This window comes from Cricetulus griseus, assembly GCF_003668045.3.
Source record: "Cricetulus griseus strain 17A/GY chromosome 1 unlocalized genomic scaffold, alternate assembly CriGri-PICRH-1.0 chr1_1, whole genome shotgun sequence".
Classification (NCBI taxonomy): Eukaryota; Metazoa; Chordata; class Mammalia; order Rodentia; family Cricetidae; genus Cricetulus; species Cricetulus griseus.
In genome coordinates, this window is record NW_023276807.1 from 158,571,944 (window position 1) to 158,587,777 (window position 15,834).

Genomic DNA, 15,834 nt, shown 5'->3' on the forward strand with positions numbered 1-15,834 from the left:
TGGCACATGCCTTTAATCCCAGCACTGGGAGGCAGAGACAGGCGAATCTCTGAGTTCAAGGCCAGCCTGGTCTACAGAGTGAGTTCCAGGACAGGCCCCAAAGCAATACAGAGAAACCCTGTTTTCAAAAACCAAAAACAACAACAACAAAAAATAGAAGTCATTCCACCCTCTGGAGATTTCATACTATTTGCATGTTAAATAATGGAAATTTTAGCTGTGAAGTCAAGGTTTTATTTAATGTAAATTTGAGGGCTTCGGCTAGAAACTTTGTTTTAAATAGAACCTTTCTTCCTAAACAGGCTCTTTTGTCTGCTAATGGCTTTGTTATTCCATTAGTAAATACAAGATTAAAATGTGGTTCCTCCAGCTTGGGAGGTATCAGGATTTAGTAAGTATCAGGAAAGCATGGCATATCCTTCCACTTGGGCACCTGCTCAAACTTGCTGTTGGCAGTCTGAAAAGGTGCCTGCACTATTAAAGTGAAAATTATCATTATTTGCCAGTGTGTTCAGTTGCTTATTAGTGGGGAGGATACTGTTATTAGTGGTCACAAGAGGATTTGTTGAGTGCTAAGAATAAGAAGGGAATTTTATGTTAAATTGGTTTTGAGATTAAAAATTTTTTCTGTAATTTCTTTCACATACATTTTATGGGACTTCATATTTATTTTCTGTTACTACTGTAACAAATTACCCCAAACTTGGGGACTTAGAACAACATAATTTTCTGTTTTATATTTCTCTAGATTCGGAGTTTGACATAGAGCATGTTGAACTAAATGAGGTGTTGGTAGTTATGGCTGTAAGCTGAATCAATTTCCTAGTCACTTGCATCTGTCTACAGGACACTCCTCATATTCCTTGCTTGACTTTCTCTGTCAGTGCTCAGCTCCATCTGATCTAATGGAAAGGGGAAAGTTCTCCCTCTAAGGGTTTTTGTGATTGCACTCATCTTGATAATCTAGGATAATCTCTCCATTTGAAGGTCTTTAACCTTAGTCACATGCAAAATCTCTTTTGTCATATATCATGACATGGACGTCTTTTGGGGGTATATTAGTTATTTTTCTCATTTCAGTTACAAAATACCGTACAAAAGGCAACCTAAGGGGGAGGGGGGAGGATTCATTTTGGCTCATGGTTTGAGGGTACAGCCTGGTAGGGAAGGCATGGTGGTAGGAGCAGCCTTTGACTGTGGTGGGAGGAACATGAGGCTGCTTGTCACATCTAGATCATTTAGAAAGCAGAGAGGGAGCAAGAAGCAGGGTTGCGATGTCCATCTCAAGACCTGTCCTGTGGAGATCCACTTAATTCAGTTGGTTTCCACATCTTAAAGGGTCCCCAATGTTGTCAAATAGGCCATTAGCTAAGGACCCAGTATTTAAACACATGAGCCTGCAGGGGACATTTGACATACAAGCCACATCAGTGGCCACAACTCTGTCTACCACAGAATGTAAATATCTTTCTAGAATAATGTTTACTAATTTAAAACTTTTGTGATTTGAATAAATGTTGAAAAATTGTGTTACCTCTAATTGTGTTTTCTTAGCCTTAAACTCTTATCTGCATTTCCTCTTTGACATTATTTCCTAGGTATTTTGTAAGCACTCATTAGCTTTGTCATGCAGCAAACCTCCCCACAATTACTCATCACTGCATACATATCCGGGGTGAGCTGACCCCAGCTGGCTAATCTGATGACTTTCTAGACTTGCTATGCTGTCATGCTTGCAGGTCAGCTGAACTTTGTCTCATCTAGCCTGGGGTTTTGTGGGGACAGCTTTGGCTCATGCGTCTCTTATACTCCTAGCTTGGGCTTGTGTTTATGAAAAATGACAGAAATAAAAACATTAATGTGGAAACATATGAAGCCTCTTCTGGCTTAAACTTAGAGCAGGGAAACTGTCACTTCTTTATTCTGTCAGCCAGAATTAGTCACGTTGTCAAATCAGCAGACTGGGGAATACATTCTGTTCCTTGGGGACTTGAATAGAAAGAAGAGATAAGAGCACTTAAATGGTCTGGCATTGAGCACATCCCTTTGACTACCTGCTTCTCCAGAGAACTGTCTCACATTTTTTTCCTCCAGCTCTTAGTTAATGATACACTATGCCTTCCACACCTGATTCCTCAAGCCTAAATCACAAGAGGTATTCTAGACTGTTCTTTCTATTCCCCATCTTCTGTATTTATCCATGTACACATTTTTCTATTCTATCATCTTTTCAGCCTTATCATTGTTTTTTCAGCCTTGGCCACCCTTCTTGAGAAGAGAGAGAATATCCTTTTGTTTCCCACTCCATTTCTTCAGCTCTGTCTCTTCTATTGCAGCAGAGATACTCTTAACTTGAAATTCAGATGTCATTCTTGCTCATTGACTTCTCTTTGCCTCTAAAACAGGCTCATTGTGATCTGAAGTTCCTACTCTACCTCCTAGCTTCCTGCTTTCTGTATTACCCCTTGAGTTCTAGAGTCACAAACTGTGGCTAGTAGATCTGGTTTACTATCGATTTTTGTATAGTTTATGAGTCTAAAATGGATTTTTATTTTACTTATTCTAATTTGTGTGTGATTATGTTTGTATGTGTGCAGGTCTGAGATGGCCATCAGGTGTCATTCCTCAGGAGGCATCCATCTTGTTTTTTGAGACAGAATGTCTCACTGGGTCCTCATTAGAGTGAACTGATTAGACTAAGCTGGCTAGCCAGTGAGCTCCAGGGATCTTCCAGTCCCTGCCTCCTCAGCACTGAGACTAGGAGAGCATGCACCACATCTGGTTTTTGAATGTGTGTTCTAGGGACCGAGCTCAGGTCCCCATGCTTGTGTGAAAGGCACTTTACTAATTTCTCCCCATTCTAATGTTTATATATTTTAGTATTTATGCCACATAGAATTATGCAGTTTAAAATCCAGTGTCTATAAATAAAGTTTTATTGGAATGTAGCTGTGCTTATCCATTTATGGATTACCTACAGCAGCTTTTGCAGTAGCTGTTGAATCATGGCAGTGGAATCTACATGACTCACAAAGCTAAAACGTTTACTTTCTGATCCTTTATAGAAAAAAAAGTCAACTCTTACTGTCATCAAATAGAGTTTACAGTAGCCCCCTTTATGTACCACTTTATTCTGTGGTTCAGTACTTTTTTATTTTTCTTTGCTAACCTGTTTTTTTTTTTTTCTTTAATGGTGACTTCGTTAAGATAAATTTCATATACAGCACAATCTGGGTGTTTAAAATAAATAGCTCAGTTGTTTTTTGTTATATACCTAGAGTTGTGCAAACATTACCACAGTATTATATTTAGAATATTTTCATAACTCTTCCAGAAATCCTCTCTTTAATGTCCATCTCCCTGATACCCCCTTTTCCATCCCTAGAAGACTGTTAAGTCTGCTTTTAATTCTGATTGACACTCCCATTTGTGGTATTTTGTATAAATGGAATAATTTCTGTTGCTTTGTGACTGTTTTCTCTCACTATATAATAATAAACTCTCCATTAGTAGTGCATCTGTATATTTTTAAGGTTAATATATGTTGTAGCATGAGTCAAGTACTTGGTTCCTTTTGCTCTTAATTAATATTCTATTATATTCTCTTCAACATGTAGACAAGGGCTTTCTGAAAAGAACCAGCAGCATAGGAAATCCATCCAAGAATTGACAAATGGGGTTACATGAAATTAAAAAGCTTCTGTATATATTGCAAAGGAAAAAAAGTCACCAAAATAAAAAAAACAGCTTATAGAATAGGACAAAATTCTTTTTCAGTTGTGTATCAGATAGGAATCGATATTTAGAATCTTAAAGAACTCAAAAGAATAAAACACAAAAACTATATTGTCAATAAATTGGCTAATGAATTGAGCAGACTGTTTTCAGAAGAAATATATATGGCCAATACTTGACAAAATGTTCAACATTCTTAACTCTTAGAGAAGTTCAGATTAAAACTGCATTGAGGGCTTGCAAGATAGCTCAATGGGTAAAGGTACCTGCATGAAGTCTGACAATTAGACTTCCTTGAATCCACTTGAGAGAAAGACCCAACTACCAAAAGCTGTCCTCTGACCTCCATATATCTGGCGTGCACATCAACATACACACACGCACACACGCACACAACATATAAAAAATTGAAAACTTTAGCCGGGCGTTGGTGGCACACGTCTTTAATCCCAGCATTTGGGAGGCAGAGACAGGTGGATCTCTGTGAGTTCGAGGCCAGCCGGGTCTCCAGAGTGAGTACCAGGATTGGCTCCAAAGCTACACAGAGAAACCCTGTCTCGAAAAACAAACAAACAAACAAAAAAAAAAAAATGAAAACTTCTTTGAGAGTCTGTCTTACTTCAGTCAGCATGGCCAACCCCAAGAAAAAAATGACAGCAATGCAGGAGGGCTATAGGAAAAAGGAGACAAATGTAGATAGTATAGAAGTCAATGTGTAGATTCCTCAAAAAAATGAAAATTAAACAACCATATGACTCAGCTATACTGCTCCTGAGTATTTACCCAAGGGATCTTAAATCAACATAGAGATTGGTGCACTAATTCACCATAGCTAAGGTGTAACATCACCTAACTTGTCTGTCAACAGATGAATGGATAAAACAAAATGTGGTACATATCCACAATGGAATTTATTTCAGCAATAAAAAAGGTATCCTGACATTTGTAGAAAAATGTGTTCATTTTTTTAAAAATTTAAAATGTGATCACTGTATTAAAATGTGATCATTGTGTTAAAGAGAAGATAATGGGATGCGAATGACATGAAAACAGAAGGGAAGAGCAGTGTAGGCAGGAGATGGCTAAATAGAAAATATAGTGACATGTCTGTATGAAAATGGCATCGATTTGTATGCTAACTTTAAAAATGAATACAAGTATTCCATCATAGTGCAATGTCATATTTTATGCTTTCATTCAGCAGATGAGGCACTGAGTTACTCTACCTTTGGGGCTGTTATGAATAATGCTGCTAGGAATATTTATATATCATTTTGTGTATGGACAGTTCTTTTGGATATATATCAGCACTATCTTTTTTATCTTTCAGTAATTGACTGTGGGTCTTGTCTTTCACGACTCTTCCCTAGGTTGGGAAAGGGTCTTCATAAGACCCTGCTAAGAGCCTTGTATACTTAACACAGTATGTTGAAGCTATTTCTTTATGCTTATGTTTCCTCTGCTTCTTTGTAAGCTTTTGGAGAATAGCATCATAGCTTCGTTCACTGAGTACTGACTGTAAACAGTAAAGTTCACTGGTATTCATTGAGTTAGGGAAACTGTAAAGCAGTCAGTATTTTTTATTTGTTTGTTTTTTTGTTTTTTCGAGAGAGGGTTTCTCTGTAGCTTTGGAGGCTGTCCTGGAATTCCCTGTGTAGACTAGGCTGGCCTCGAACTCACAGAGATCCACCTGCCTTGCCTCCCAAGTGCTGGGATTAAAGGTGTGTACTACCACTGCCACTTACAGTCAGTACTTTTGAGCTAAACTGTCTTGTTTGTTTTTTTCTGTCTCATACAAATTGGCTTTTTAGAAAAGGTCTTCTTGAATACATTCTCATATAACTGATCTTTATGTATCTTGTTTCAAGGCCGGAGAGGAAATTTAAGAAAGAAGGAAAAGACAAAGAAAAGGTGTCAGATGAAAAGCCAGATGATATAGAAAAAATAAAGTCATATACCTACATGGAAAGCGAACCTGAAGATGATGTCTATTTAAAACGTTTATACCCAAGACGGATTTACGAGGTGGAGAAGGCTATTCACTTATTAAAGAAATTTCAGGTTCTGGACTTTACTAATCCAAAGCAAGGCATTTATCTTGATTTGACATTAGATATGGCATCGGGGAAAAAGGTATGTGGACTTACATTTATTAAATTAGATACTTGAATTGATATTTTTAAGATTTAAAGTTCTGGGCTGGGGTAGGGGTAGAGGGCATGTGATTTAAAAGCTGAAGTGGGGATACTGGGGGTGGGAAGGGTTACAAAAAGATGTAGATGGTGAAGGGGGATTGTTGGGGTGGGTGGAGAAGAACTATCAAAACTAAGGATGTATAAAAAGTCAAAAGGAAACTAGCTGCTTTGCATAAGCTAATTTATGTAAGCTAATTTATAAGTAAAAATTTAAAAATCCTTTTCAGTAATAATTTTTATAATTCTGATGGCCTTTCTATTTTAGCATGAAGCATATATTACTTACTAAATATATGTTGAAAGCATGCTAGGAAGTTTTTATATCTCAGTATGCTCACTTTTATTATAAAGCATAACATATTTAGTTCAAATAGCTCCATTCAAGATTAAATATGGTAAGATATATAAAAGCTTAGTAGGTGCTTCATAATAGCAGTTGGCATCACTGGAAACTACCTGCAGGCCAGCCACTTTATTTAGCAGTACTTTGCATTTACTTTCTTACTTAGTTTTTACTACTATCAGGAAGTTGAGGTACAGATATAGACTATTTGGTTCAAGGGCATAGAGAAGAAAGAGGAACAGAACCAAGGCTTTGCTCATTTCTTAGATGTTGTTTATTTGAAATAAATACCAACCATGTTACAATTTTTATTTTGTATATTACTATTAATTCTTCATTTGAAAAGTTTTTATATTATCTTTTCTCAATTAGTCATTAGTGTAGTTCATAACAATGTCTTGTAGGAGCTCAGCAATCACGTTGAATATGGAATCCACTTATAAACTAATGATAGTAATTGTGAGGTCTTTTTCTTAAGTTTGTTCAGTTTTTGTTGCCCCTGTGCTGGGAATTGAGCCCAGGGCCTTGAGCCTTGCAGGCAAGCAGTTTACTGCTTGTTGTTGTTAATGATTACCATCAAATATTTGTATAGCAAATCAGTGTTCCCCGGGGCTGCAAGTATGGTGGGTCTTTACCTTTGGAAACTACTGAAATCACTTGTGACATGTTAATGGAAAAGGAATGCTAATCAATAAAATTAGTTGGATGGTTGATATAAAGTGTACTTAGGAATATATGCCTTCTTGTCTGAAAAATCCCTAGAAGGCTGTTGCTACCTGAAGTTTTTTTTTTCTAAAAAATATAATCTTTTAGTCAATTTTAACAGAGAAACAGTTCCTTTTTCTTCTGCCAAGCCTACAGAGGGCCTAGACCCTGTTTTCATATGAAATCTCCCTCAGAGAACTGACCCTCAGATCTCTCACCAAAATGACCAAATGATTCATTCTGAGGTCTTAAGGGGTTTGTCCTTGTATGGGGTCTCAAATGATGCTGTTGTTTATTTCAGAGTTTTCAGTTCACTTTCCAAATACATCTGCAAGCGATGGGGATCTAGTTTACACTAAAGTAGACCACTGACAAGATCCTCTCAGTCTTGGCCTTGTGGTGTGGTTCTAGGGTTTGTACACCTAGAGCCATGGTGTACATTAAGGGTGAACTACTGAGCAGGCCAATTGGATACTGTCTTTGTGTAGGATATCTAGCTATTTTCATCATCTTCCTTGGGTATGAAATACATTTAAAAATTTAATTCAGGGTAGCAAACATCTGTTGACATCCAGGAAATGGAAACCAGGTTTGCATTTTTTTCATTTTTTTTTTTTTTTTTTTATATTCAGAGAGATACAGATGTGGATACATATCCCAACATTTGAGAAACTTGATAAATAATTTAGGTAGAAACCACATACAATTGGGTGTGGTGCTAGGTTTAGATTCTTTTTATTTTTTAAAACAAAAATATATAATGGTTTGAGCTTTAAATTATAATTAGAGAATAGTCTGGAATAAATGAGAGGAGCTATTTATTGTAGTTGGAAAGAACTAGAAGCAGGAGTTGAGTATGGTAGTTCAGTGCTATATTCCCAGGACTGGGAAGCTGAGGCAAGGGATCTTGATTTGAGGCTGAAGAAAGGCCCTATGTATGTATGCTGCCAATGAGCCAACCAACCAAAACGCCTCAAAAATTAAAATTATGGCAATTTTGTTTTTTATAGAACCCAGAAGATAATAGAAAAGATGAACTTTTTGTCATTATTGTTCCCCTTTGTGTGTTTAGAAAAAAGTGGAGCCATTTGCCAGTGTTATTAGTTTACCATACCCTTTTGCTTCAGAAGTCAACAAAGTTGCTGTATTTACAGGGGTAAGTAACTTTGTCAACAATTTTATCAGTTAATTCTTAAGGAATTATTACTAGCCAATGAGGAGAGTAATGGAATATACTGAGAGAAAAGGTCTGTATTCTCATCAGTCCTTTGAAACTCAAAGCAGGGACTTATTTGAGGTTGTGCCACTCTCTGAGAAGACGCGGATAGCACTTCTGCCACCATTACCAGCCCACTGCATTCGTGTTGTTCACAGAACCCAGAGAGAGATGCAGGCTGTGTCGTGGGTTTCTAGCTTCTTCCTGGAGCTTCTCAGAAACACCAGGGTTGTTTTACACAACAGTTACCACTTAGAGACCGAGAGCACAGCTTAAAACAAGATCCTGATCATACAGCTGGCAGGCAAGGTCCAGCTCTGATGGATTTCTGTGTTGTTGACATTTGTTTATAATTACTAACCTGTTTGCTTAGTTTTTCTTTCATAACTGAGACTTAAAATTTTCTGTTTTACTCTGGAGGAAGGAACTGTGTTTTTTTCCCAGTAAGTGGGGGTTATAGTTGGAATATCACAATGCTGCAGTGACTAACGGAGTAAAATACATTCCCAGAAAACCGAGAGAGAGAGAGAGAGAGAGAGAGAGAGAGAGAGAGAGAGAGAGAGAGAGAGAGAGAGAGAGGATAAGTGGAAGGAAAATCACAAATACTGTTTTTTTGTTGTTTGTTTTTTGAAGTTTTCAGACATGGCTAAATTTTAGTTTTTTGATTTCTTGAATATTTCTTTCTCATCAGTTTTATAAAATATAAGTTAGTAAAACTAACCATATTTTAAGTTTTTTCTTTTGAAGGGTGTATATAGTAATAGAACCAGAGACTTGTCACTTGCTAGGTTTTTTTTGTTTGTTCGTTGAGTGAGAGTCCCTCTATGTAGTCCTAGCTGTCTTGGAACTTGCTACATAGACCAGGCTAGCCTCAAACTCATAGAGATCTGTCTGCCTCTGCCGCCTGAGCACTGGGATTAAAGGTGTGCACCACCACTCTGGGCACTTGCTAGGTTCTTTATATGACACTAAGATGCTCATGCCTTTAATCCCAGCACTTGGGAGGCAGAGGCAGATGTATTTCTTCTGTTAAATACTCCAGTGACATACAAACTGAAGTTTTTTCAGAATGTAATGTATCCGATGCAGTAATTGAAAATTGATGCATTTTCAATTAGAAATAGAAACAATTTTGATTTTGAATTGGTATTTTTGACAGTTATTGACAATATAATGAATGTGTTTAAAAATAATGTTCAAACTATTGTGCTTTGGTAGACTGCATCTGAGATTAAAATAGCAGAAGAGAATGGAGCTGCGTTTGCAGGAGGAGCTGACCTGGTTAAGAAGGTATTGTGTTTTATGTTCACTGCTTGGAAAGATTGTTCTGATAGATCTGTTAGCCATTTGTTTTGTGTTTGTGGGGTTTTGTCTGCAGGCATGTCTGTGCTTCATGTACTTGCCTGATGCCCTTGGAGGCCAGAAGAAGGTGTGGGATTCCTTGGGACCAGAAATAACATACAAATAGTTAAGAGCTGCCATCTGGTTGCTGGGAATTGAAACCAGGTCTCCTGGAAGAGCAGCCAGTGTTCTTAACTGCTGAGCCATCTCTCCAGCCCCTATCCATTAATTTATTACATTTGCACATAACTATTAGGATTGATTGTATCGTCTTCAAAATAATAGGCTTTATAAGAAGAAATTTGTTTTGTTCTTTCTTCAGTTTCAAAACAAAGAAAAATCCACCAGAACTTTTAATCATTGATTACTTCACTCATCCATCCATTTGTTTATTCTTTACTATAGTCATGAAGGTTTTGTGAATTACTCTGGTTTTGAATGTGAAATTTAAAACGAAATCCAAATATTAGTACCCACAAATATCACATTCATGTTTTAAAAATCAAGTGTGTTTTTCTTTCTGGGAATGTGAGTATCATTTACTTGGTATTTAATCTCCTCTGAATGCTTACCCTCCAGTCTAAGTGGCAAGGCTGGCTTAGTATGGTAGCTGAGGAGTGAGGAAGTAGCCTGTCTTCAGGAAATAATAGCCTGGGGAGCCATTTTGAAGAGAATAGCATTTTTTTTTTTTTTAAAGGTAGGAAGAGACATATAGTTATTTCTAAAATCACAAAAGGTTTTTCTTAACATTTTCTGGGATTCCCTCTTCTAAATAAGCTAATTAAATTTCATTGTGAATGGGGGTGGGCAACAGGGAGACAGGAAAAATTGATTTGAAAATGTGTCCTATGTTAAATATCCAGATTATTATTATTATTATTATTATTATTATTATTATTATTATTATTATTTTGGCTTGGCTTACTGTGCTCTTCCTTTAGGGTACACAGCATGCCAGTAGTCTTCTAAGTCTGATGGTGATTTTAATTTCTTTTTTAAAGGGCTTTAGAGATAGTTGATCCTGGAGCCAAATTTGAGTGACCAAGGCCCAGGAAAACACAAGAGTTAGGTTTCCCCTGACTTTAGGTTCCCACATGGAAGGGGTTTTGTGACCATCTAGGGGTCTTGACTGGGTTCTTTTTCTTTGCCAGTTAGAGATTTAAAAGGCAGGAAAAATTTCAAGGGCAACATGTGGCAGCAGAGTAATCTCCAACACAGCCAACAGGAACAGACACAATCAGCAGTTGAAGAAATGTGTTTGTCTGGGTGAGGAAACACACACACACACACACACACACACACACACACACACACACACACACACACACACACACACACACACACACACGACAGAAAAGACTCTGCACAACACACACATACACATAGAGGACACAGAAAGAAAGACTGTACAACAGAGGTGGAGACTCAGGAAACCGAAGCCCAGCTTCTCTTGGGGTTGCTTTGAAGTCTTCCTCCCTTGATTAAGGCTGTTGTGTACACACTTCCTGATCTGGCTTGAACTTGTTGAGCCAGTCCAGTAGCAGGAGGAAAGGCTGGAGCTTTTGTAAAATCTTAAGTGTCCAAAGTGAGCTCAGTGGAAAGTGGGAGTGAACCCTGCTGTAACACACAGGTTCCTGCCAAGTCCAAGTGTAGTATCCCATTCTTTCTGGCATATCATTTTAATTATTTAAAAAGTACTAAATGTTTTTTAATTGATAAAATGTAAATATACTTCAGGTACTTGGGAATTTGAGAGTATGGGTTGGTCTTTGGAGCCAGAAAACTAACATTACCAAACCTTTTATCTACTTCCTCCCTCCCCATGAGAGTGTCAAAAGCTGTTGTAGCCACTTGTCGTTCAGCTCTCAAGTGGTCAGAAGCTATTCACTTCTCAAGGAATGGAAGGAGATGTGCTGGACAGCCCTACTGTTCAGTAAGAAAACACTGGAAATAGAAACCCAAATAAGAAAATCTATTCTTGATTTTTGGAACATAAATATTATAGCTACATAATTTTCCTTCAGGAGCCCTAGAGGTGGATACTTTTAGAGAGAGAGACAGTCTTAACCAGGATGTTTTTCCCATCAAATGTTTGAAAACTTCCGACAGTATTTTTAGAAGGTATTCATTCATGTTGTGATGTAAATTCAAAACAATTTCTTCAGGTAATGTCATGGTTGTAGATTTTCAAGCACATTTCTGTACATTTATTTACAGGTCCTTAAACCGGCTAGCAAGTGTTCTAAGACCAAGTAATACTCCAGGATCCTTCCTGTATTCCTAAGTTAGTTCACTGATTTTCTTAGCATTTAGCTGGAGTGATGGCTGAGCAGTTGAGAGCAACGACTACTCTTGCAGAGAACCCAGGTTGAGTTCCCAGCACCCACATGGTGGCTTACAACCTTCTGTAACTCCAGTTTCAGGGGATCCTATGCCCTTTTTTGGTCTCCATAAGGACATACATGCAAGCAAAACATTCATACCCATTAAACTAAGATAAAATCTTTTTAAAAAGAAACTGTAAAGTAGGCTATAATTACTAAACTTTGAATAATTTCTAAGATCTTAATTTATCTATTAAATTCATTTCATATTGAAATGTCACACATATATTTGGCTAAGAGAGATTTGAAAGTAATGGTTTTTCTTGTTTGTAAAAGCATAGTTCTATCTACAGATTTGTGTTACTCTATGATGTGTTCCTAAGGTTAATTGTAGCATAACATTCACAGATAATTTTTAACTTAAAGGAACATGTTGTAGAAGTAGTTTTAGGAAGCCTGTTAGTGAAAGCCTTACATGCAGTTCTTTAGCATCTCAAAGTTGCCTTTGTTTCTGGGTTCTTGGGGATGGAAACCCTGGTTCTAGAACCCCCACTGCCTGTGTTTGATTGCTGGCACTTCTCTGAGGATACTCGAGCTGACTCCTCCTCACTGAAATATTCAGTACCTGCTTGTAGAATTGCTGTGAACATTGGATGAATTAAATGTATAAAATGTGCACAGAATTCATGACACATGAAAAGTTCTCACTTAATATGTCATTTTTAAGTGGAGCACAGAATGTAACTTTAAGGTTGAAGAACTTTAAAAATGAAACACTAGTAACAGGAAGGTAAAAATACCAGAATATTGCCTAGTTTTACCAGAGTTCAATTTTTCCAAATTTATTAACTGAAACCAAGGCTTTGGATGTATTTTCATGTGAAAATGCATGTCACTGATGAAATATTTGTGCCCTGGAAGTATTTATTTTGCTTAACTTTATTGTTAATTAAATTTTTAAGTGGAGTATAGTATAGTGGTGCAATAATTATTTTGGGTGCCTGCCTGAATTCATTAACTAATCCTTTAAAATCTGATTATTAATCCTTTTGTTCTGAGAATGGAAAATATGGTATGTCTGATAAGCTGTAGGGGAAATTACCTTTGTCCTCTTGCCTTTTGTAGTTATTGGTAACAAGGAGGAATTTTAACTCAGTTCTTTGTGTAAATACTGATAGATTTAGTTCTTTTGGTGCACTAAGTTTAGAAATGTAGTGGTTGCTAATGAGTTTGGCAACTAGGAGTTGTTAATTCTGCATGTGATCTCTTGAAAAATGTTTACCTCTCTTCAGTTTTAATAGACATGAATTCTGCTGTGGGAGATTTGTGTGAGTTGGATACATATCAATGTTATGTTTTAGCTTATAACTTCATTTTTCCTATCAAAATCTCATGGTAGAATTAAAACCATTAATTTAGTTTAAAAATGCATGCAGCTATTTTTAAAATATAACAAAGTATTTTGTTTCTGATGCTTTTCATAACTGGTACTGTAGTTATATAATTCTGTTTTTGAAGAAAAGTATGCATAATATTTTTTTTTTTAAATCCTGCTGAAATTACTTATGTCCAAAATGGTAAAGTTTTTTGTTTAATGAAGAGCTCTTTCTGTTTTCTTCTGGTTTTCAGATCTTGGATGATGAGGTTGTTGTGGACTTTTATGTAGCTGTTCCGGAAATAATGACTGAGCTTAACCCATTAAGGAAAAAACTGAAAAAAAGATTTCCAAAGACTACTAGAAGTAAGGGGGAATTTTTGTTATTTCAAATTGTTATCAGCAGCTTTTCTTATAATTTTGTTTGAAAGGAAGCAAAGCTGCTAATATGCTTGGAAACCAAGTAGTATGCCTGGTATTTGAGATTGATGTATGTAGATTTTATTTTTTCCTCTTCTGCAGTAGTATTGTTACAGTATAACGTGAGTACCTACTAATTGATAATACTGGTTTTTTGGGTTTTTTTTTAGTGTATAGCCTAGCTGTACATTAATGGAACATAATGCCTACTAAGAACATTATCATCATACCGTTTTGTTGACTTTTGTACTTCTTTATCAGTATACTCATTTATGCATTCAGCATGTACATAAATGCATAAATATGAATGTTTGGCTCCATATGTATTTATTTCCTCATAGTAGAATTTTTCTTAAGAAATATAGTAAGAGAAGTAACATTGCTATATAAAATGCCATAAGTGTTATAAAATTAGAGCTATGAATTGATGACATCCTAAGTAAGGTACTATGGATATTCAGTGGAGGTTATTTAAATATAGGTGGGGAACAAACAAACACATGAATGAGGTGACGTTTATTTAGCTTCTTTATTGATTCTTTGGAAATTTCACATCTTGCACCTTAATTCCGCTCACTTCCCAGTGCCCCCACATCTTCCCCTCACCCCTATAGTGTCCCCCCTACAAAAATTAAAAAAAGAAAATCAAACCAAAACAAAACAAGCAAAAAACAAAACAAAACAAACCTCTTTGTTTCTCTTTCTTGAGGTGACATTTAAGCTGTTTCCAGTATAATTGGATGACTTGCTTGAGAAATCATATTTTAAGTAGAAAGAATATATTGCCAATAGGCACTAAAGGAGACTAGAAAGTATAGGCTGGCTCCAGGAAGGGTCAGTTAGTTCTTTTCAGTTGCAGAGATGGTCCCTCTACATCAATATGAAAATGAACAGTGGGAGGTAATGTTGGGGGTGGATCGATGCTGTTCTGATTAAGTCTTTGAATTAGGAGTTAATGAGCATGAGCTTATTTTCTCATCATTATGAATCATTTAGATGTTGTAAGATGTGATGTGATATTATCTGTTTTCTAGAGTAGCATAAGACATACTGGTTTGGATTAAACCTAGAGGGAGAGAGCCCATTTAGGCTGCTGTTGCAATAGTATGGGTAATGTTTAAGTTCTGCATGATGAGAGCAGAGTGATGAGTACAGTGTGAAAGACAGAATTTTGTGACTAAATAGGAAGGGAGTGGTTGATGGGGATCAATGAAGAGTTAGCTGTGCTGAGGTCGTTACACAAGGCATTTCCCCTGATAAGTGGTGCCATTAATGAGTCAGGGTACATTTGTGAGCACACTCAAAGAAGGTTTATTTGTTGTAGGAGGTGTTGAATGTCTGGAATAGATAAGGCTTGTTTTCTATGAGGTATTGTAAATAAAACAAGTTTTTTTAAAATTTGGTTTTGGTAAATTTTTTTTTTTTTAAATTTCAACTCTAGTAGAGCTAACTAAAAATGATTCAAATGGACTCAAGTTCTCTTATTGTACTATGGTTTTGTTACTTTTGTAACCTGCATTAAATCACAGCTTATTAAATGTAGGCAGGGACTTGGCATTTTTCATAGAGATTTCCATTGCAGCTGTTTTTGTTGTTATAGAATCAGACTCAACATTTTTTCTAATTTAGGCCTGAAGTTGAATATTATTGGGGAAAAAAAATCAGCTTTCGAGTCAAACTTAAAAAAAAAAATTGTAAAACAGTATTTATTTCTAATTAAACTCTAGTCTCAGCTGGCATTACTAACAGAGATGGTGAAAGGTGAGAATCATGGCACTGGTGCCCTCTGGGCCCCTGTTGTACCGCTGGTTCTCAGGCACTAACAGCTACCTTTGCCACTCTGTTCTCTAGAGCTTCCTGGATTATTCCATATCCCTTATTCTTTTCATTGGCATTACTGCTGCTGTTATTTCAGTCTAGTCGGGTACTTTTCATTCCCATTACTGTTTTTTTTTTCCTTGTTTAATTCTAGAAGGTTTTCAAATAACTTTTTTATTCCAAATAGCAAGTTTCCCGTTAAAATGTTTATTTTTATCAGTGGAATTTACTTTATTTTTACTTTCATAATGACCCACACCTTCCACTGACTGTGTGTGTCTGTGTGTGTGTGTGTGTGTGTGTGTGTGTGTGTGTGTCCTTAGTGTGTGTCCCCCCACCTGGAAGAAAGACTGCATCCCCCT

General features: G+C 36.6%; 1 protein-coding gene across 2 annotated transcripts in view; it reads left to right on the top strand.

The window, feature by feature from the left end:
- Positions 1-15,834, top strand: part of LOC100760353 (39S ribosomal protein L1, mitochondrial) — a 63,236-nt gene that overhangs the window by 17,957 nt on the left and 29,445 nt on the right. For both annotated transcript variants that reach the window (XM_027387674.2, XM_027387675.2), the window contains exons 3-6: positions 5,604-5,868; positions 8,051-8,134; positions 9,413-9,484; positions 13,489-13,600. In XM_027387674.2, the coding sequence (XP_027243475.1) occupies positions 5,604-5,868; positions 8,051-8,134; positions 9,413-9,484; positions 13,489-13,600 (533 nt within the window). The remainder of the gene's footprint in view (positions 1-5,603; positions 5,869-8,050; positions 8,135-9,412; positions 9,485-13,488; positions 13,601-15,834) is intronic.